Source organism: Hyperolius riggenbachi, chromosome 1 (genome assembly GCF_040937935.1).
Source record: "Hyperolius riggenbachi isolate aHypRig1 chromosome 1, aHypRig1.pri, whole genome shotgun sequence".
Classification (NCBI taxonomy): Eukaryota; Metazoa; Chordata; class Amphibia; order Anura; family Hyperoliidae; genus Hyperolius; species Hyperolius riggenbachi.
Genome location: NC_090646.1, coordinates 136,414,937 through 136,438,898, shown reverse-complemented (window position 1 = coordinate 136,438,898; position 23,962 = coordinate 136,414,937). Strand labels below are relative to the sequence as shown.

The 23,962-nt window shown below is 45.5% G+C and overlaps 1 protein-coding gene across 1 annotated transcript in view; it reads left to right on the top strand.

Annotated features, from left to right (window-relative positions):
* The window catches only part of DLC1 (DLC1 Rho GTPase activating protein), a 569,878-nt gene that overhangs the window by 55,163 nt on the left and 490,753 nt on the right, over window positions 1-23,962 (top strand). Inside the window, exon 2 of the mRNA XM_068278607.1 lies at window positions 11,762-12,848. Within this exon, the coding sequence (XP_068134708.1) occupies window positions 11,820-12,848 (1,029 nt within the window). The 5' untranslated portion in view covers window positions 11,762-11,819. The remainder of the gene's footprint in view (window positions 1-11,761; window positions 12,849-23,962) is intronic.

Genomic DNA, 23,962 nt, shown 5'->3' with positions numbered 1-23,962 from the left:
TTCCTGCTTCCCTTAGGAGCAGCTGTGTTGCTCCGAAAGCCTAAGCAGAAGTTGAAAGCCTAAGCAGAGATATCTAACAAGCAGCTCAATAGGGAACAACGGATCTCTGCAAAGATCTTGCTTTCTTTGTCTTTTATTTTGCTTATTAATTTACTGATGCAAATCAGAGCTGATTCTGATAACCTCATAGAAGCTTAATTCTGCAGTTTAAGATCATACCACACATGCACAGAAATGTATGAAGACTAAAGGATGGGATTCAGTAACAATTCTGATGGTCAAGTGAATTAGAGATTCAGTAATGATAAAGTATTAGCAGATCTTAATTTGCTAAGTGCTAACTGATATATTGATCCCCCAGGTGGAAGGTAAAGGCTAATGGATTTTGTTAAAACAGCAAATCAATACCTGCCAATCCCAGCATAATCAGATGAAGGGGATCTGTCTTGCACTTGGATGACAAAACTGTGAAAGTGCTAGCGTTCTATCTATAATCTGTAGTAATGGCCACCTTGTCAATATAGGGTCTTGAACTTTAACTTGTGTCTTAATGCAGCCATGGTTGTAACAATACCTGTAGTAGCCTTAGCTACTGCAATGAGGCCCTGGTACACATGGGCGAGCACTGTAATAACAGCGCAGGAGATTTGGGTGCAACTGCCGCCACCATAGACCGTAATAGGAATTAAGGCTATAGCGGCGCACAGTTCGTAACTTCGGCGCCGTCAGAAGACGGAGCTGAAGTTACTTGTAAAACACTGTAATTCGGCCACAAGCAATAGCTGGGAGCAGTGATGTTCTCCACGGCCTTTTTTTCCTGATCACGAGGTTGGATTCCGAATTCGTGATCGCTTCTCAATCGCGGATTCAGTTCCGAATGCATATGTGATCGCGGTCCAAATGCATACGTGATCGCGGTCCAAACCCGGCTCGTGATCACGGATATAGCTGTGATCACAGCTGTGATTATTACTTAAAAACCTGCCGAATTTAGCGGTTAATTGCAACATGCTAGAAACACCAACTTTGTAGTATATGTTAAGGAGAACAGTGGGAACCGTAGGAAACATTTTTTTTTTCAAAAAGACCATATAGTTTTTGAGAAAATTGATTTTAAATTTTCAAAGGAATAAAGTATACATTTAACCACTTCACCACTGAGGGGTTTTACCCCCTGACCACTAGAGCAATTTTCACCTTTCAGCGCTCCGTCCATTCATTCGTCTATAACTTTATTATTACTTATCCCAATGAAATGAACTATATCTTGTTTTTTTTGCCACCAATTAGGCTTTCTTTAGGTGGGACATTATGCCAAGAATTATTTTATTCTAAATGTGTTTTAATGGGCCATTATAGTTTTTAAATAAAGCATGCTTCTGTAATTAAAACCCATGAAATGTATTAACCCATTTGTCCCGGTTATAAAACCATTTAAATTATGTCCCTATCACAATGTTTGGCGACAATATTTTATTTGGAAATAAAGGTGCATTTTTTTCAGTTTTGCATCCATCCCTAATTACAAGCCCGCAGTTTATAAAGTAACAGTGTTATACCCTCTTGACATAAATATTTAAAAAGTTCAGTCCATAAGGTAACTATTTATGTTTTTTTTTATTGTATTTTTTTTTTTAATTACAAGAAAAAAAAAATTGGGGAGTGTGGGAGGTAATGAGTTAATTTATTGTGTAAATGTAATGTTTGTATATGTAAAATGCTTTTAGGGTGTAGTTTACTATTTGGCCACAAGATGGCCACAGAGTGTTTGTTTACATGCGACCTGTAAGCGTCCGGAAGGACGCTTACAGGAAGCAGTAGGAGGCTGGGAGACTCGCAATGATCTAGCTGTTTCTGAAAGAAGCAGCAGATCATTGCGGGGGCTTAGATCAACGAACGGGAATGGATTTTCCCGTTCATTGATCTCCGGGCGAGCGGGCGGCGCCGTGCACGAGCGGCGGGTGCGCGCGCACGAGCGGTGGGAGCGCGGACAGCGGCGGTAGCGCGGAAGGTACGGATTTCTCTGTCCCTGGTTTTTTAGGAGGGAAAAAAGGGGCGGAGAAATCCGTACGCGTGGGGGTAAAGTGGTTAAATTCAGTAAATGACAGTTAATGCATTTACCAAATTTACATGTATACTTTTCTCCTCTTGTTCCCACTGTTCTTCTTAACATATCTGGCAAATTTGGTGTTTCTAGCATGTAAGGGGGCTTGCTATTAAGCTCTAAAATCATCATGTTTTGGCGGGTTTTTAATCATTAATATTTTTTCCTTTGAAACTATAAAAATTGATTTTCTCAAAAACTAAAAGTTCTTCTTGATTTTTTTTTACATTACACCCATTGATCACCTTTACGCAATTTTGGTGATTGTAGCATGTATGGGGGTTTTGCTATATACGTTAAAGTAAAATCCGTTGCTCACAGCCGTGATCATGGATTCTACACGTAATCATGGCTAAAATCCAAATCAAATTTGGATTTGAGCATCAAATCCGGATCCGGATTTCGATACTGCCGTGGCCAGATTTACTCAATTTTGTGATCGGGGATATCCGAGCATCACTGGCTGGAAGCTGAAATACATCATTCCCCACCGTCCACGTGGACCTGGAGGGAGAATAGTAATTAACGCTGCCAGGACTTGTGCAGCAGCAGGATAAGCCGTATATGTATGAGCTGTATCCTGTGTCCAAGTCTCCCGGCAGCGAGTTCTCTCGTACACCACATGGGGTGCTGTTGGTGGCACAGTGAAGGTGCATTGCATTCCGAACTCTTCAGCAGAATAACTTTACTGATTTAACCCTGTCATGGTACTAAACGTCCAACTGTTCATTACTGAAATAATACATTACATGATATAACAGGCACTGAGAATATGTCAAGTTGCAAACTGTGAATTTCTTCTGCTGTGCATTTCTGCATTGAAGAACGTCAGTCTGACAGCCAGAGTAACATGGTACTGTGGTCACTTAATGCCTAATGTGGTTTTTACAGGTTACATGGCAAAACTATCCCTAAACCTCTGTAAAACCAGCAGTGGTTTAAGTACTACCCATCTAGAGGAAAATAATTGTTTTGCTGGGGTGAGGATCCCCCATGGGTTCCATCAGTGGTGTAACTACGAACCATGGGGGCCCCCTGCAAAAATTTTGCAAAAAATTGTTTAAAAAAGATACATTTTTCTGGTTGATGGGACCGCTATGTGCTCCCAGGCCCCCCTGTAATTGCAAGGGCTGCGGGGGTGGATTCCATGATTATTCATTACCATTAATTTACATACAGATAAAACTGCTCTCTTAGTCCCTGTATCCCTTCCTGTCCTCCTGTGTGTCTGTGTCTGTGTCCCCTACTGTTCCCCTGTGTATCTGTGTCCCCTCCTGTCCTCCTGTGTGTCTGTGACCCCTCCTGTCCTCCTGTCCTGTGCATGTCCCTGTCCCCTCCAGCCCCTCCTCCCCCTCCACACACACACACACTGTGTGGTCCTCCAGTCCCTGTGTCCCATCCTGTCCTATAGCCCCTCCCCCCCGCAAGTCTCCGCTCCCCTGAGTAACAACAACGGCAGAGCGACTCACCTTCCTATTGATTCCAGCGATGTGGGGTCCTCAGCTTCCAGCATGTCAGCGCTACCCCTACATAAAAATAGTTAGTGGCGGAGCGGCTCACCTTCCTAGCTATTCCAGCGGCGGCAATCTGCAGAAATCTCGCATTCAACGTGGCTTCCCCTAGTGACGCTCCTGTTGATGACTGATCAACAGTAGTGTTGGGCGAACATCTAGATGTTCGGGTTCGGGCCGAACAGGCCGAACATGGCCGCGATGTTCGGGTGTTCGACCCGAACTCCGAACATAATGGAAGTCAATGGGGACCCGAACTTTTGTGGTTTGTAAAGCCTCCTTACATGCTACATACCCCAAATTTACAGGGTATGTGCACCTTGGGAGTGGGTACAAGAGGAAAAAAAATTTAGCAAAAAGAGCTTATAGTTTTTGAGAAAATCGATTTTAAAGTTTCAAAGGGAAAACTGTCTTTTAAATGCGGGAAATGTCTGTTTTCTTTGCACAGGTAACATGCTTTTTGTCGGCATGCAGTCATAAATGTAATACATATAAGAGGTTCCAGGAAAAGGGACCGGTAATGCTAACCCAGCAGCAGCACACGTGATGGAACAGGAGGAGGGTGGCGCAGGAGGAGAAGGCCACGCTTTGTGAGACACAACAACCCAGGCCTTGCATGAGGACAAAAAGCGTGCGGATAGCATGCTTTGTACCGCCATGTAGTCATAAATGTAATAAAGATAAGAGGTTCCATAAACAGGGACCGGCAACGGTAACCCAGCAGCAGCAGCAGCAGCAGCAGCACACGTGATGGAACAGGAGGAGGCGCAGGAGGAGAAGGCCACGCTTTGTGAGACACAACAACCCAGGCCTTGCATGAGGACAAAAAGCGTGCGGATAGCATGCTTTGTACCGCCATGTAGTCATAAATGTAATAAAGATAAGAGGTTCCATAAACAGGGACCGGCAACGGTAACCCAGCAGCAGCAGCAGCAGCAGCAGCACACGTGATGGAACAGGAGGAGGCGCAGGAGGAGAAGGCCACGCTTTGTGAGACACAACAACCCAGGCCTTGCATGAGGACAAAAAGCGTGCGGATATAGCAGCAATGCTTTTTGCCGCCATGCAGTCATAAATGTAATACAGATGAGAGGTTCAATAAACAGGGACCGGAAACGCTAAACCATCCCAGATGTTCATCGGTCATGTTACTTGGTTGGGGTCCAGGAGTGTTGCGTAGTCGTTTCCAATCCAGGATTGATTCATTTTAATTTGAGTCAGACGGTCTGCATTTTCTGTGGAGAGGCGGATACGCCGATCTGTGATGATGCCTCCGGCAGCACTGAAACAGCGTTCCGACATAACGCTGGCTGCCGGGCAAGCCAGCACCTCTATTGCGTACATTGCCAGTTCGTGCCAGGTGTCTAGCTTCATGCCCGGTTTCAGGTCCAGCGGTGCCAGCCACAAATCCGTCTGTTCCTTTATTCCCCTCCAAATTTCCTCCCCTGTGTGCTGCTTATCCCCAAGGCAGATCAGCTTCAGCAACGCTTGCTGACGCATGCCAACAGCTGTGCTGCACTGCTTCCACGATCCTACTGCTGCTGGTGCTGGGTTAGCATTTCCGGATGAGGTACAGCTTTGAGATGCGTTGGAGGAGAAGGAGTCAGAGAGGTAGGTGCTGCTGTTGTTATCCAGCTGTTTGCGGCGTGGGCAACACCCGCGCCGTAGCAGGTGAGGAATCGCTGCCAGGCTCCACAAGGTTCACCCAGTGCGCGGTAAGGGAGATGTATCGACCCTGGCCGAACGCACTCGTCCAGGTGTCAGTGGTGAGGTGAACCTTGCAGGCAACGGCATTCTTCAAGCTTCGGGTTATTTAGCTGACCACGTGCTCATGCAACTCAGGCACTGCAGAGCGCGCAAAGTGGTAGCGGCTGGGAACCACGTAACGTGGGATGGCCACTGACATCATGCCCTTGAAGCTGTTTGTCTCCACCACTCGATATGGCAGCATTTCGCAGGCCAGAAGCTTGGCTATGCTGGCTGGCTGTTACTGCCACGGCCCGGGGGTCATTTGCTGGCAATTTCCTCTTGTGCTCAAACATCTCAGAGACAGACAACTCAACCGTAGCGCTGCACACCGAAGGGCTGTTGGTTGTTGTGTTTGATGAACACTGGGAGACCTCAAGAGCACTAGTCCGGAAAGTGACAGTGTCAGCATCGTCTGATGTTTGTGAATGTTGTGAACCACGCAATGGCTGGGCTACTGCTGCTGCTGAGGCGGGTCTGGTGGTGAGTCTGGTGAACCCAAGGGAGGCAGTGTTGCTGGTGGTACCCTGTCCTGCCGCGTTTGCCCACAGAGTGGGATGTTTGGATAGAATGTGGCGGCTCATGCTGGTGGTGGAGAGGTTGTTAATACTTTTCCCCCTGCTCAGGCGGGTCTTGCACACCTTGCAAATCGCCATGGTAACATCCTCAGTGCAGTCTTCAAAGAAAGCCCAGACTTTAACTGGCTGAGGACTCGGACCTCGTGCGTGATGTGCTGGTGCTGCTTAACCCACTGCTGGACGCTTGAGAGGTCATCCAAGTAATTATCTGGTCCTGTTCTTTTGGATCTGTGAGGGTTGTTGTCCTGGACAACATGGGCAGTATTGAGTGGGTTTTCTTGGGTGCTCCCCTGTGGCCTGTACGTGAACCGTCAGGGGAAACACCTCTTCCCTTGCCCCTCCCTCTTTCACCGGATTTCTTCCTCATTTCACTTATCCTTAAAGTACACGCTGACTGGCAGCAGTACAGTGGCAGTACAGAAATGCTATACAGTGGTGGGTGAGCGGTGTACCACTATTGTCAGCAGTGACACAGAGCACAATGCTATACAGTGGCGGGTGAGCGGTGTACTACTGTTCCCAGCAGACACAGAGTGGAAGTAAACACAATGCTATATAGTGTGGCTGAGCCGTGTACACAGAGTGGCATTAAACACAATGCTATATAGTCTGCTATATAGTCACCCCGAACAGGGTGATGTTCTGCAGAACCCAAACAGTGGCAAACACTGTTCGCCCAACACTACTGGGAGGGAACGCAGATTTTAGTACCTAAACACACGATACAACATGTTTTCCGGGGTCGGACTCTGAGGCACATACAGATGGTCCCGATCATCATCCTCATCATACAACTCTTCTCCTGAGTCTGACCCACCCACCACCTCTGCCACCCCAACATCCCCAGACACAGACCCCTCATCGTCCTCAACATTAACTTGGGATGCTGGCCTGAGCCAGACCTCCTCCTCCACATCAGGCCCCATCATCTCCTCAATGGCAGCCCTCATTAATCGCTCTGGCGACGGACTGATGGACACAACGTTCTCCTCCGGGGAGGGCTGCTGCTGACCACTGGCTGCTGGGGTGGATGTTATAGCTTGCGTGGGGCGTTGGCTGTTGCTGTTGTTGGGAGTGCTGCTCACAGCGGAGGTCTCTGGGGAACTCATGTTGAGCTCATATAGTGGTTGACGGTGAGTGGAGTATTACTGATCCCAGCAATATACACACTGACTGGCAGAGTACGCAATGCTATATAGTGTGGCTGAGCGGTGTACACAGAGTGGCAGTAAACACAATGCTATATAGTCTGGCTGAGCGAGCGGTGTACTACTGTTCCCAGCAGAATCAGAGTGGCAGTAAACAATGGTATATAGTCTGGCTGAGCGGTGTACACAGAGTGTCAGTAAACAATGGTATATAGTCTGGCTGAGCGAGCGGTGTACTACTGTTCCCAGCAGAATCAGAGTGGCAGTAAACAATGGTATATAGTCTGGCTGAGCGAGCGGTGTACTACTGTTCCCAGCAGAATCAGAGTGGCAGTAAACAATGGTATATAGTCTGGCTGAGCGGTGTACACAGAGTGTCAGTAAACAATGGTATATAGTCTGGCTGAGCGAGCGGTGTACTACTGTTCCCAGCAGAATCAGAGTGGCAGTAAACAATGGTATATAGTCTGGCTGAGCGGTGTACACAGAGTGTCAGTAAACAATGGTATATAGTCTGGCTGAGCGGTGTACACACAATGCTATATAGTCTGCTATATAGTGTCAGTAAACAATGGTATATAGTCTGGCTGAGCGAGCGGTGTACTACTGTTCCCAGCAGAATCAGAGTGGCAGTAAACAATGGTATATAGTCTGGCTGAGCGGTGTACACAGAGTTTCAGTAAACAATGGTATATAGTCTGGCTGAGCGGTGTACACAGAGTGTCAGTAAACAATGGTATATAGTCTGGCTGAGCGGTGTACACAGAGTGGCAGTAAACACAATGCTATATAGTCTGGCTGAGCGAGCGGTGTACTACTGTTCCCAGCAGAATCAGAGTGGCAGTAAACAATGGTATATAGTCTGGCTGAGCGGTGTACACAGAGTGTCAGTAAACAATGGTATATAGTCTGGCTGAGCGGTGTACACAGAGTGTCAGTAAACAATGGTATATAGTCTGGCTGAGCGGTGTACACAGAGTGGCAGTAAACACAATGCTATATACTCTGGCTGAGCGAGCGGTGTACTACTGTTCCCAGCAGACACAGAACAGTAAACAGAATGCTATATAGTGTGGCTGAGCGAGCGGTGTACCACTATTCCCAGCAGACACAGAACAGTAAACAGAATGCTATATAGTGTGGCTGAGCGAGCGGTGTACCACTATTCCCAGCAGACACAGAACAGTAAACAGAATGCTATATAGTGTGGCTGAGCGAGCGGTGTACCACTATTCCAAACAGACACAGAACAGTGAACAGAATGCTATATAGTGTGGCTGAGCGAGCGGTGTACCACTATTCCCAGCAGACACAGAGTGGCAGTAAACAGAATGCTATATAGTGTGGCTGAGCGAGGTACACAGAGTGGCAGTAAACAGAATGCTATATAGTGTGGCTGAGCAAGCGGTGTACTACTATTCCCAGCAGACACAGAGTGGCAGTAAACAGAATGCTATATAGTGTGGCTGAGCGAGGTACACAGAGTGGCAGTAAACAGAATGCTATATAGTGTGGCTGAGCAAGCGGTGTACTACTGTTCCCAGCAGTGACACAATGACAGGGGGGACCCTGGCTAGCGTGGCTGGAGCGCGAACTACCCTGCCTGCCTACCCAAAGCTAAACCCACAGACAAATGGCGGAGATATGACGTGGTTCGGGTATTTATTTACCCGAACCACGTGACCGTTCGGCCAATCAGAGCGCGTTCGGGTCCGAACCACGTGACCCGTTCGGCCAATCACAGCGCTAGCCGAACGTTCGGGGAACGTTCGGTCATGCGCTCTTAGTTCGGCCATGTGGCCGAACGGTTTGGCCGAGCACCGTCAGGTGTTCGGCCGAACTCGAACATCACCCGAACAGGGTGATGTTCTGCAGAACCCGAACAGTGGCGAACACTGTTCGCCCAACACTAATCAACAGGAGCCTTCACTAGGAGAAGCCACGTGGTATGCAAGATGTCTGCAGATTGCCGCCTCTGGAATAGCTAGGAAGGTGAGGCACTCTGCCGTTAAATATTCTTTTGCAGGGGTAGCGCTGACATGCTGGACGACCACACAGAGCTGGAATCAATAGGAAGGTGAGTCGCTCTGCCGTTATTGTTACTCAGGGGGAGCGGAGACATGCAGGGGGAAGGTGGACCACACAGGGGGAAAAGGCAGGGAGACTCAGACATCGCGGCTGGTCAGCGGTTCGTATCGGCGGGCTTTCTTTGGAATATAAGATGCAGGGACTTTTTCTCTCCATGGGGGAGAAAAAGTGTGTCTTATATTCCGGAGAATACGGTATATCACTATACAAGCCCTTATTTGCAAAAATAACTGTAATATACCCTCAAGACATACATATTAATGAAAGTTGAATCTCTAAGGTAACTATTTATATATATTTTTTTTAATGTCACTTTTATTTTGGTAAATCCGTGTTTTATTTTGGTAACTATGGCAGAGTGGGGGAGGTAAGTAGTTAATTTATGGGGGATTTTTTTTTTTTTTTAATGTAATATATGTAGTATGTTTTAATGTGTATGTATTTTTACTTGGCAAATAGATATCGCACCACTTTATACCTGTGTACTGGGAACAGTACACAGAAAGTAATGTGTATGTGTGTGTTTATTTTCACTTTGTCAATGACCACTGGCATCTCATTGATGTCGGTGATCATTGATTACAGGTTTGGGAACACCTGTTCCTATTCACTGTTCAGTGTACCAACGGGTGGTGATGGGAATGCGGCCAGGAGTGCAGCACATGCATGTGGCGGGCGATTGCAGGGGAGTGCATAGATCTACGCCCCTGAGGCTTAGATTAAGTCTCAAGGGGCGTAAATATACTGCACTGTATCCAATAACTCTTAAGAAAGCATGTATACTTATCATGAATTGCAAACACTTGCACATTTTCCACAAATCCATGTGTATTATCTAGTTAGAGAACTACTACATTCCTTTCCTAAAGAGAGATTACCTTTTATTTGTGTAGTGTAGTTTGTCTTAGTTATGCAATCGGCAATGCAAACTGCAATCCACAGTTCACACATTAGCTGCCTTCTTTTCCTCAGGCATGTGATACTGTGGCTGGATGGGCAATCTACCTCAGTGAACTAAAATGACCCACAACAAATACTGTAGCTATGTAATGCTACAGTTAACCGGTAGTTTGATGTAATGAGCTGAGAAGACTCCGATTTTGAAGGTGTAACTCAAAGGAGTCAGCTGTCATGTTACTGTGCACAGCTTGCTCCACAATGCTGGCTTTTGTGTTCTGTATGATTTCCTGCCATACAGCCTGGAGGTTTTACAGGAATGCACTCCAGAAAATGGCCAGTGCAGCTGTATTTTATAGAATGTTCACATGCTAAGCATCTGCTGGATCATCTCAGTAACAAAGGAGTTATGTTTTTTATCCACTTTGTAATTGAGATATGACAGTTGTAAAATATCTAAGGACATGTGCCTAAAAAAAAAGAAAAAAACAACAACTTTCTAACGTGGATGATGTAGTTTGCTCTTAAAGAGACCCAGGCACAAGGATGCATTTGTGTGTGAATTTTCAGTGTGAAGTTGTCTTAGCAGAGGTGTCTGGTGTGCATGCCTAGAACAGGTCTTTGACCTGTAATTTAATTACATTGTCTTTTCACAGCTGTGTACTTTATCTCTGTGTGTGACTGCAAGAACCCTCACAAAAGTTCAGATCAGTTTTACTGTGTTGGGCCTTTAGTTTTATTTTTACAATGTGTTCCTGACATGCTGTGCTCATATCTGGCAGTTTTATGAGGCCCCATTGTCAGCATGACTAAAAAGCCTCTTCTAGACTGATATAGGCAGCATGGTTCCTCAGTTCAAATCCCAGCCAGGGAACTATCTGCACGGAGTTTGTATGTTCTTTGCGTGAGTTTGCTTCACGTACTCCAGTTCCTGGTTAGGGTTAGAAATTAGGTTGGGATAGTTCTTTTTAGGCACTTACCAGGAGGGTTAGGGTTATACATTAGGTGCTGTTTAGAGTTACACACCCACAGGGGGAGGTTAGCGTTAGGCATTAGGGGACGGAGTGGCGGGGTTTAGGCATTTATGGCGGAGGGTCCAAATGAGAATAGGTGCTGGGGTATTGCATAGTGTAGTGCCAGGGTAGTGCATTGCATAGGCAATTCAAATTACCAATATTTTACTCTTAGCGGCACCACCGAACGTCCAGCTCATGCAAAGGCACCACAATACATACTCACTCAAAGTGGGACCGTGGTGAAAGTGAGGGGAAGTGCAATACACTCAAAGCAGAAAGGCTGGTCAGTTTTGTATTATTTTTTGTAGATGTTATTCTGTTATCAGTGGTTTGTATGATGTCAAAGGAATCCTCTGACTGCATTCGGAAAATGTGATGTTGCCTGATTAGGAATGAAGAGAATGCCTTTGAGAAGTGGATATAGCCCAGACAGGATCTGTTTAGCTAATTCACAAGCTACTGGTAAACAGAGTCACGAGGACTTATAGAATTTCAAATGCATGAAATTAGTTATCCTATGACTAAAATAAAAAGGGTCTTTTTGTGGAGAGTTTGGCATGTATCAGTATGTGCGGCTGGAGGAAGAGAGACGCTTTTCATCCATGATGCTGTATTTCCCATTGATAGCTTATCATCATTTTAACCCTAATAAATCTCATTTCTTGCTCTGCAGATGATACTTGGCTGGGTTGCATCCTCAGTTCTTTACAGGATTTCCACACTACAGTCAGATGTTTTGCTGTCTGCAAACATTGGCTGGAACTTTCCTCTGTGACATGTCTGTAGCTGTTCAGAGAAGCTGGGAAGACCATGTAGCTCAGTGGACAGGATTGTCTTCTAGAAGTTCTGGGTGTGATACGTTATGTTGCCATGGATTTAAAGAGGATCATCTAAAATCAGATATGGAAGAATATGGGATTTCAGCAGAGGAACCAGAGGAGAAACTCTCTTTACCCAATGATGGAGAATCACAGGATGGTAGTGGGTTTGTGGGGATTCAGGTCTCCAAAGATGTGGATGAGAACGATAACTTAGATATGGAAGATCACTGTGCTGTTTCCCTCAGCGCTAACACCAGCATAGAGATGGGGCCTTGTTTCTCAACTAGTGATGGAGAACATGACCTCAAAAATGAGGACTACCTGCCATGCAATCCTAGAATTAACCAACTGGATATAGCCTCTTCAGAGAAGGATACAGATGGAGCTTACAACAAAAAATCTGGAGCTAAGGATATCGTGGAAGCTTCAGAAGAGGATGTGTTTTCAGATGGAGAACACATGGAGGAAATAACAACAGCAGATAATACAAATGTTTTTAAGGAGAAATTCATAAAACTTTCAGAAGAAAAAACATTATGTAATGATGCAGATTTGGATGACATTGACATGCCTGGTAGAGAACAGCTTCTACATTCCGCTAGAGTTGCTCAACAAAGAAGAAAGTCTGATGTATCAAAAGATGCTAAGGGACCAAATATCTGTGAAGGAGAGCCAGATGAGCCATCTGATACTTTATTTCCATGTAATTCTTCTCAAATGGACACCAAAACAGATCTTAAAAACAGTGGAATATTATCATTATGCCAAGAAGGAGAAAAGGACCAGCGTAATACTGGTGTCATAGGTGACAATTTGCACACGTCAAAAGAACAATTCGAAGGAGCATGTTCAATGGACAGCATTGAGTCTCTCCAGGCTAAGGATTATAAGAGTGCTTGTGGAAATATTTATGGCCAGGTCAGGCTGCGTAGAAAAAAGGTAAGAACACCTTAATTACATATTTAAACATTTCACATGTAGCTACTGAACACAGATATCTATCATGGTACTGTAGAGTCTAAATTAGGGATGGTTGGAAATCCTGATTTCCGATTCCACGGAAATTCTGATTTCCGCCAATGACGACTATCAATTCCATAGATTTCCGAAGAGTCTTTTTCTGGTAATTTTTTGCATTGTCTTATTGCCCAAATACTTTACGTTGACTCTGTATTTTCTGACTGGTCCAATGCTTCCGAGTTCTTCGATTGGGCTAAAATAGGAATTGTGGTAATTTGATATTTCTGTGAAAAATTTTCAATTTCTGTTTTTTATTTCCAATAGGAAATGCTGATTTTCAATCTGAAATGTGGGAATTCCAGTTCTGCAAAATCTGAATGAGCATTCCTAGTCAAAATGTACTTTTTCAACTGTGTTATCGTCTACAGCATTGTTCCCCAACCCTATCCACAAGGCCCACCAACAGTGCCTGTTTTGCATGTTTAGTGTCTCAGCAGTATGACCCTTTTGTCGTCAGTTATTTCACCTTGGGGCATATTCACAAATCTAAAATTGGTGTTACTTATGCCAGTTATGTTGTTGTACAAATAGTTAGTAGTGTAATGCATGGCATACTAACCATGTAGGCGTTACCTAGGTAATGTGGGTTGCGGTATTTGTGCAGCGCACACACATGCTACATAGCTGGTCTGTGTAACAGTAAGTTTGCCACACGCTGCCTGTGCACATCAGTTTTAACATAGTTTCATAATTATGCCCCCTTGGCCCTTGCACAAGTCACTTCCTTAACTATACAATGACATTAAAGGGAACTGTGGCTGTGCACCTGAAATTATTTTTCAATGAACCTCCCTATTAGGGAGGTGTGTGATAGAGTGTGCCATTGGGGAGGCGGGGGTAGGAATAAGTGTCACTACTTACCTATGGGGGTGCTGTGGCCTCTGGCCACCCATCCATATGGGCATTCTTATCCATGGACTGACTGCATCTGCCACATGTTGTAGTTCCCAGCGAGGTCTCGAGAGCATGTCTGCCACAATACACTCCAGGAGATGTAGTCCAGGGATGCGAGAACATCTCTGTACTCTCATCCACTGACTACTTGCCATGCAGAAAAAAAAACACTTAGAATAAATGTTAATCTAAGTAAATGAACGTTGATATCCCTTTTCTCACAAGGCCGATACATAAACTAGAGTGTTCTTGGCTGAGATGGCTTATCATGGATGACCCTGCCAAGAACCTAGCAAGGCTGGATTAATACTTTTTCCACCCCAGGCCAATTTTTTGCAGCTTCGCTTCCATGTGCAGCACCCCCTCCTATTCATCGTGCAGCCCAGTTTTCCATGTCTAACATTCATGTACCGTAAAAGTCAAGGAAAATGGGGGGTTGGGAGGCATATGCAATAAACTCAGACCAACTAGTTAATTATAAGAGTACAAAAAATGTTTTAATTAATTACTTATACAAAGATCATTAAAAAGAATCGCACATAAAATGCAGCCAGACATTCAGCACCGCCACAACTCATGTATCCTCATGCACCCATGCCTAACTATGACCACCTAATGAGGTCAGGGATCCCCAAAAAAAAAAAAAAAAAAGGATTATCGATTTTAGCCAATCCAGTATGACAAAAATAGAGGTATCCTGTTTAATCCCAGCAATAATGTCAGCTGCAGAGAGAAGTGGTTTAGTAGCAAGCTGTTAGGAGGTATAGATGCAGGGGAATGTATGGCCCAGGAAGCAGGGCCTGCCTTCAGATTAGCAGGAGAGGCTCATGCAGGCAGATACAGCAAATCATGCACCTGTGTCAGGTAAGCGGTAGTTCATACTGCAACAAAAGCAGTTAATAGTTAACTTGTATACTGTACCCACTCCAGCAGAAGGTGGCACGAAGAGGCTTCTGGTCTTGGTCTCTCAACCCACCGCCGGAGCTCACGGCTGAGGGAGAGACACTAAAGTTCCAAAGATCAGCTTGTCATGTGTTGAGTCCTCAGTAGGTCGGTTTCCGCACCAGCAGGTGTGTAGCAGGACAAGTAGTTATCGAGGAAAATGCTAACAGCATGCAACAAGCCCCAGCAGGCCCGGTATATGGCAGGAACGTGGGTAGCCGCGGATGGATAGCGGCGAGCGGCGGACCCCAGCAGTCAAGGAGGTGCAAAGGCAGAGAGCAGCAGAACCCAGTCTGGCTAGCACGAAGTGCGACGTCCAAGACACGCCAGGTGCCCTGACATGTTTCGCCGGGACTTCCGGCTTTCTCAAAGGGAGGCGTGGTAAGCATCACATCCGTGCCCTGCCTAAATACACACATGCAGCCATACGCAACAGGCAAGCATGTGCGTCATCCACCCAGGGAAGCCACCACCAATCCAACACTATGGGGCGGAGCTGAGAACAATTGTAAACAGCTCCGGCGTGTGTTACTCACACACGCAGATGGTGAATAGTGCAGGATGGTAAGTGGCCATAGCTGGGCGATGCGAGCAGACAGCACATGTGTGCCTAGCATACATATAAATCACAGACAGATATTCCCACTCTTCTTAAATAGAGAAGGGGAATAGAGAGAAAAAGAGAATTGATGAAAAAAGTTTATATGTAAGACATTCATGTACAGCAGCCTCCTTCGACTCTATACAGGTCTCTTGGGCAGCAGCTCCCTATTTCCATATTTGCCCATTATTTGCAACCTTTGGGTTCCATTTGCAGCCTCTTCTCCCATATGCAGTAATCCCTCTTCCATGTCCAGCCGCCTCTTGGCCAGCTGCCCCCCAAGAAATCTGGCCCTGTGTGCTAGGAATCCATCTCTCCTCCCCCTGGCAGCATCAGAACATGTTGTGAGGATGTAACCTAGCAATGCTTAGCCCTGAACTATCCCTGAAGTACTTGAGCACTGTTTGCTTGCCCCGCTGCTGAAAAGTTATTATACAGAGAAGGTGAAAAAAAATATAAAGCATGATAATGAGAAAAGCATCAGGGCTTTTACTGTTAAACTATATAATAGGTTTTCAGTACCTAGCAAGCAGAAACACAGTCAGGTGTTTGTGATTAACTTAATCTTGACTTTTTGTCATCTTATTTTTAGAACCTTGTATGCTGAAAGGGTTATGTTATATAAAGTGAGAAAAAGATGAGCAGTGAAGTTTCATGGAAATGTTTTGTGCGTTAGGACCCATAAATTTCTCATCTTATGTACATAATACCTTTTTTGACCTCACGCCAGCAAAAAAAAAGCATTAAAGTAAGCTGAGAATCAAGGTTTATATATAATTAGGTTAACTGAAGTGAATTTTTTTGCTTGCGAGATTCTGAAAATATAATAACCGAGAGAGGGAAGGAAACGATGCCCAAAAGATTACTAAATTAAGAGCTTTGGTTTCCTTTAACATGACTTAATTTTGAATAAGCAAAAGGTTTTAAGTATGGATGATACGGCCTATTGCCAAACTGAATAGAATGAAAAGGCAAACCTTCAAAATGCTGTAGGATAGATTACCTCTGCAAACGATCACACTGCGAATCAGGGGAAAAAAAGCCCCCGCTCCTGGCGCCTATGCATCACACTGAACTGAATTTTTCTAGCACAACTTATATACAATAAGAAAGCGCACAGATTATAACACAGAACAATGTCCTGCCTCATTACATGTTGTAAACCTTTTTTTATAATTGTCTAATAGTGATCAGAATCAAATGAGTAGCTGATACACACCTTGAATGAGTGACCTGGGAGTGTAAATTACAGTCTGATTCATAGGAGACTGTTTACATGAAAGGATTTTTTTTAAGCATAACAGACAACATTTTGCATAGCTAGAGGTTCTCCAATATTAAGTATCCAAGGGCACTAATATTGATATAGAATTTCTGATTCTTCCTCTGGTGCAAAATGCCGACCTCGGCAGGTCAGCATCTACTGCACCTGTGCGAGAGCCCCTGAATGCGGCAGGTCAGCATCTACTGCACCTGTGTGAGAGCCCCCGAATGCAGCAGGTCAGCATCTACTGCACCTGTGCGAGAGCCCCCGAATGCGGCAGGTCAGCATCTACTGTGCCTGTGTGAGAGCCGCTCGCGGTGGCATTGACCTCATCTTGAGTGTACTGCGCAGGCACAGTAGTTCTGCGCCTGTCGAGTACACTCAAGATGACGTCAGCACCACCGCGAGTGGCTCTCACGCAGGCGCAGTAGATGCTGACCTGCAGAGTTCAGCATCATGCACCAGAGAAGACACCAGGCCACATTCCAAAATTTGTGGAATAAAGTGCTTTAAAACATCCGGTGTGTGTATACGTCAATCAGGTAGTATAAAGGTTAGGACTGGTTCACACTGACAGACGGAACACCACATTTACCGCACTGCAAACAACTGCAAAGAGCTTTAGTGATAACGTCAGGTGAGCAAATTATTGTTTTTACTAGTTGACACCTCCAGGATGTAAATGTTAGTCCTCTCGGCAGCAATCGTTGTGTAGTGGTGATGGTCGCAATGCTTTGTGCGCACATTCGTGAGAGTGCAGGCGATCACGATATTCCAGTCCCTATGTTAGGGTTGAGGTAGTTCAATGATGTTATGGAGTGCCCATATCAGAGGAGGATGAAAATGTTGCGGCAAGTTTCCTAGCAGAAGTGGTAGAAGATGGGGTGTGCTGCTGTGTACGCCAGTCAACTACTACTGTGGCATTTTGTGAGTTCAAGGTATGTGGCCTCTAAACACTAAGCAATATGCTAGGGCCACAGGAAACCACAGCAGCATGAACCCTACGACCCATGCTGGGTGGCGTGCCCCTGCCTGTAATTTTTTTTTTTTACAATATTACAATATAAAAAAAAACTCTGCCAGAGATGAACTGATTGTCACTTCACGCAGGTCAGGTGACAGGTTTATGCCATGTGCAATAATCACCTCAAAATATAGGTCCTGCCAGTAAGGCCTTATGCAGGGCAGTAGTGGATATTAGGTGCCAGTAGTGGTGGTGAAGGATTATTGGGTTATCCAGTCAGTGCACTACTAGGACCAGCAGACCTGTCTCCAACAGCATACTTGTGCACTGGACACACAGAACAGCAAGAAAAACAATGTACCAGCCCTAAGAAGGGCTAATAGTTGTTATACTGTGGTAGCAGCAAGAATCCGCACTGAGGACACAGAACACAGGCCTAACTAACGCTTTCCTTATCTGCAGCACACTCTCCCTGTACTGCCTAGCACAGAAGCAAAACACAGACTGCAAAATGGCTGCTGTGCTGGCTTTCTGATAGGTGGGGGGCGGTCCAGATGGGAGGGATAGCTGATTGGCTGCCATGTGTCTGCTGACTCTGGGTTGAGGGTCAATTTTTTGCTCCATTATAATGTAAAGTGGGCAGGCAAACACACCATATGTTCATGAACAGACGTGAACTGCCGATGTTCACCGGGAATTGTCTGCCGGCGAACAGTTCAGGCCATCTCTAATAACTATCCTTATTCAAGCAGAAGGCCTTCAACGCTACTTGTCTTCAACATAGATTGACATTTGATTATGTCATTGCGTGTTTTCAACATACATTGACATTTTAGAGACAGCCCTGAGCTTCAGCTAGGTAATTAACCTTTCATGTCTGCATGATAGTGTGAATAAGCTAGGCTATTGGCTGAAGTAAGTTGATCCCCTGTACTTATACAACTCATTAGAATTAGAGAAGCTTCTCTGTAGGAGCAATGAAATGTCTCTTAAGAATAGACAAAGTAGAAAGAGTAATCATTCTGAAACAGCTGTATGCATGTTGGGTTAGTGTGGCATACTTGCTATCCAGTGTTTCTGGATGTGTGCCTTCTAGGGACATAGAGGAATAATTTACATATTCAGCAGTGATGCACTATGGGAGATCTTTCCTGCTTAATAAAGTTGAAAAAAAAATACCATTTATGGTTTAAAGTGAACCCAAGTTGAGAGTTATATGGAGGCTTCCATATTTATTTCCTTTTAAGCAATATCAGTTGCCTGGCTATCCTGCTGACGCTCTGCCTCTAATACATTTAGCCGTAGACCCTAAATAAGCATGTAGCAGATTGGGTGTTTCTGACATTGTTGTCAGAACTGACTAGATTAGCTGCATCCTTATTTCTGGTGTTATTCAGACACTACTGCAGCCAAATAGATCAGCAGGGCTGTCAGGCAACTGGTATTGTTTAAAAGGATACAAATATGGCAGCCTTCATATCACTCTCACTTTGGGTTCACTTTAAGAAGGTCAATTAACATTTAGCAAAGCTAAGATGATTTGGCCCATTGAAGCCACTTATAATATCCTAGAGGTTCTGGGTCAGCATGAGGTTCCTGGATACAGGCCCGGCCCGCTCATGAGGCGGGGTGAAACTTTTGCCTCAGGCGGCAAATTTCCAGGGGCGGCACCCGCCCGTCCGTGGGTGCGGGGAGCCGGCCGGCAAGCTGGAGGGGTAGCTGGCAGGACGGGGGTATTGGGCCTAGCGGCGGGGAGGGGGGTCGGACCCCCCCTCCCTTGCCTGGGTCCCCCGATCTGCGCTCCCCTCCAGCCTTAAATCGAAGCAGCCGCTATTTGTAAGAGGCACGGGCGGGGAGGACTCACCTCTTACTCGTTCCAGCGTGCGCTCCACTGACGTCACTTCCTGCAACGCTGCAGGAAGTGCCGTCAGTGGAGCGCACGCTGGGAAGAGGTGAGTCCTGAGTCCTCCCCGCCCGTGCCTACTAATAGCGGCTGCTTCGATTTAAGGCTGGAGGGGAGTGCAGATCGGGGGACCCAGGCGAGGGAGGGGGGGGGTCCGACCCCCCTCCCCGCCGCTAGGCCCAATACCCCCGTCCTGCCAGCTACCCCTCCAGCTCGGCGGCCCCCCAGAGCGCCCCCCTGGGGGGGGCGGCGGGGGCGGCAATTTTATCAAAATTTGCCTCAGGCGGCAAAAAGTCTAGGGCCGGCCCTGCCTGGGTACCCTGTAAAATTAAGGCTACTTTCACACTGATACAGAATGTTGTATTACGTTGGCCAATGCAATCACATAGCAAACAAAATATTATAATGGTACAGTCACATCGGATGGAAAGAAATGTGATGCAATCCATTAGAATAACTCGAGGCATGCTGTGTGGTACTGGATGATGTATGTCTTTACAGCTGTAGTGAAGCATATCTTGTTTTTACAGGGTATGCACTGCAATGCCCCAGTGTGAAACTAGCTACAAAAAGTTATATAAAAAATCCTACCATCTACCTTGCATACCCCAAACTGTCACCCAGTTTTTCATGGTTTAGAGCAGGACAGATTTCTATATTTTTCTAGGTTCTGTAGGCCTTGAAGCTCCATGAGAAAATTTGTCTACCACATGTCCCACCAGTGGAGAAGAAATGAATCATATGTGCTAGTACTTGCTCTCGCCCCTCCTACCTGTCAGCAAGTAGGATAGTACAGTATTATACATTTACTGTATATAGCACTGACATCTTCTGCAGCACATTACAGATTGAGAATGTTTCCATATATAAACCTACTACATATTGGAGGGAGGAGGATTTAGCTGGGTCTAGTCTTATTAGCTCCACCCCATATTTTGTTGCTGCTGAAACAGGAGCCAACCAATCAGTTAAAAGAGGTATTTTGTATATAATTATAGAGAAAATTATCTGTAGTCTCTGGCAGGGCTGGCGCTGCCATTGAGGGAAAGGGGGCAATTGCCACGGGGGCACCGCTGCCAGCCCCTCCTCCCCCTCATGCCATCAGACCCCCCCAGGTAGTCTCCTCCTGACTGCTCCCAAGTCCCCAGGGCTCACTGCACGATGTGTGGCTGCATTATAATAACTGTTTGGAGAAGAGGCTTGGGTTCCCAAATGTCCCTTTATTGCTGTTAATCACTACCAGAGCCTCGGGCGTCCCACTGCTCCCCAGGACCCCTGCACAATGTGTAGCTGCTTTGTAATAGCTTATCTGTCCCAGCGGCTCTGTCCATGCTCTGTCTTCAGCCCTTCTGCCTGCCTCTGGTGTTAAGTGTTAGGCACCTGGGGGGGGGGGAGGGAGTGGAGGGTGGTTAAGGTTTAGGCACCAGCAGTGGGGGTTAAAGGTTAGGCATCAGTAGAGGGGGGGTGGGGTAAGGGTTAGACATCGGTAGAAGGAGAGCTCTGTGTGAGAGTAGGGTTAGATTATGGCATAGAAAATATCGGTAAAGAATTAAAGTCAATGGGAACCACTTTTTAATTTTAAAAAAATCCAGATACTTACCTAATGAGAGGGAAGGCTCTGGGTCCTAATAAGCCTTTCCTCTCCTCTCCTGGTGCCCGTTCCAGTGTTGGCTCCCCCGTAGCAGTATTGACTAAATTAGCCAAATACTGGTCTCTCTGCCACCAAAGGGAGGCTTCGGAAGTCATTGGGAGCCCGAGCGCTCCTGAAGACGGGCCGCTCCATACTGCGTACGCACAAGTGCCCTCTCCATGCGCAGTATGGAGCCGCCTGTCTTTGGGAGGACTCGGCTTCCGAAAACTTCCGTAGTCTCCCTCAGCGGGGGATTTAACCATGGGAGCCAGCGCTGCACCAAGGGCACCATGAGAGGAGAGGAAAGGCTCATTAGGACCCAGTGCCTTCCCTCTCCTTAGGTAAGTATCTGGTGTCTTTTTTAAAAAGAAATACTCTCATTAGCTTTAAGTAGAAGAATATCTGTAATTATATCGATATTCTACTATTAGCAATCCCCTGCGCACTTTTTTCCAGGCGCCTTTTAACATGTACGTGTCTCTGCCACAACCCCTATACTAACAGCAAAATCCCACATGCCAACTGCAAGGCTCCGCTATTTGCATAAAAGAAGCAAGCACATACGTATTTAATTGATGTATAAATAAGTGGCGTCTAGTTTTTTGCACAATCTGCTAATGAAGTGAGTAAAATCGTATCAAAGAAAACTAGAGAAAAATGGGCAAAGAGTCTGGTAGTGGCCGCTGACAAATAAAGTCATCCCCTTACTGTACACATTCCTCTTTTTATTCAGTTCTTGGTGCATGAAGGCTTTTTTATTAGTATCAATCACATGCAGATAACATTTATTTCTTCGGATTCCTCCCTGCTTTCCCTCCACATGTATAACTGCCAGTATCTCACAATGGATGCTGGAATGCATTCTCCTATTTTGGCATATGTGTTATTTATTCTTAATAAATCACATAAGTGTATTGTCAACTCAGATAGAACTGATGTGGGATTTGTTCTTAATAGAACTCATGTGTTATGTGGTGGAGAAATATGGACGATGTTTCAGCTGAAAGAAAGGCTCTCCTTATGCAGCGTTAATTACCAGTTTCAACTGTCACGATGTTCCTTGAAAGCTACAATAAAATACTTAGCATTTAGTAAGCAGCCTTTAATACAAACAGGGGAGTATCTCTAGGGGGAGCTATCCAGAGGCATCAAACTACTAAGGTAAGTAATATAATAATGGCAGTATTTGTATTGAGCTTGTTATTGTCTGTAGCTGCTGCAAAGGCAGTTAAGACATGTCATGGGTACAAGTATCCTCATGCTTTAAAATTTAACAACTTCAATTACAAAATGCAACTGTGTTTCTTTCAATGTGATTAGACTGAAATGTAATAGCATCTTAGTAACTAAAATTGTTATATAACTTATCCTCTGGTGTTTCATTCTGATTATTACTTTATTAGTGCATGCAAAGCCTCCGAATAGAGCAGGCTAGAGGATCACACCCACTGCTTTATGTGATATATCCAGGGCTGGATTTACCATAAGACACTGTAGGCACTTGCTTACAGGCGCCTAATGATGAAAAGGCAGCTCACTCCCCTCCCCTAGGGCCACCTTCCCTATGTAGTCTTGAGTAGAGCATAAATGTTACTCACCCACCTCTTGGCATTCCACTGAAGAGATCTCCTTGCAGTCGGGAGCACCACTAGCTACTTAATACTGAGGGTACCTCTATCTAATGTAGATAGAGCTGCCTATGATGGACAAGGGAAGTAAGAGAGAATTGGCAGCTGGGCCAGCCAGCACACTTGCGGTGTGGTTTAGCTGGGATTTGTAGGTTCATGGAGGGCAACGTCTAGGGTGCCAGGACATCTGTGCCTATAGGCTCCTGTGATCCCTGATCCTGTAAATCCTGGCATGGATATATCATTTGAATTTGCTTACAGATACTACACAGCTGGAGAGAGAGAGATACACACATTCGTTGTATATACAGATGAGACAGTAAAGTAGATTTATTTACTTATTCATACAGAACCAACAAATTACGCAGTGCTGTACAGAGTATATATTGTCTTGTTACTCACTGTCCCTCAAAGGGGCTCACAATCTAATCTCTACCATAGTAATATGTCTATGTTTGTATAGTGTGTGCATGTATCATAGTCTATGGCCAATTTAGGGAGAAGCCAATTAACTTATCAGTGCCCAGAGGAAACCCTCACAGATTTGGGCAGAACATACAAACTCCTTGCAGATAGTGCCCTGGCCGGTATCTGAACCTGGTACCAATCACTGCAAGGCGAGTGTGTTAACCACTACACCACTGTGCTGCCCGGATACACAAAGTATGGTAACAGTACTGATGATTTAGGGTGAAGATAGGTATTTTGGCTGTATAATTTAAAGAAGACTTAAACCCATCCTCTCTGCTCTAAAAGATAAGCAACAGCATAGTAACCTTTAAGAAAATGTATTTGTTAACCACTTCAGGACCACAGACTCCCCCACCCCCCAAAGAAGGCTATTTTTCACAAAAATGGCCACTGCAGCTTTAAGGGCTCGCTGCAGAGCCGCACAACTCAGCACACAAGTGATCCCCCCCTTTTCTCCCCACCAACAGAGCTCTCTGTTGGAGGGGTCAGGTCGCACCCTAGGTTTTTTTTTTTTTTTGTAAATATTTATTTCTTTATTTTCCTAATATTTTTTATTATTTTTTTTCCTCTTCCCCCCTCCCTCCCCCACCAGCCAATCAGCACGATCGGCTGTAATAGGCTTCAGCCTTTCACAGCGGATCGCTTTTGTGCCTCTGGAGGGGACAGCCGAGTGACACGGCTGTCCTCTGTACAGCACTGCCTTAGATCGCAGCGCTGTACGTAGTAAATAGATGGC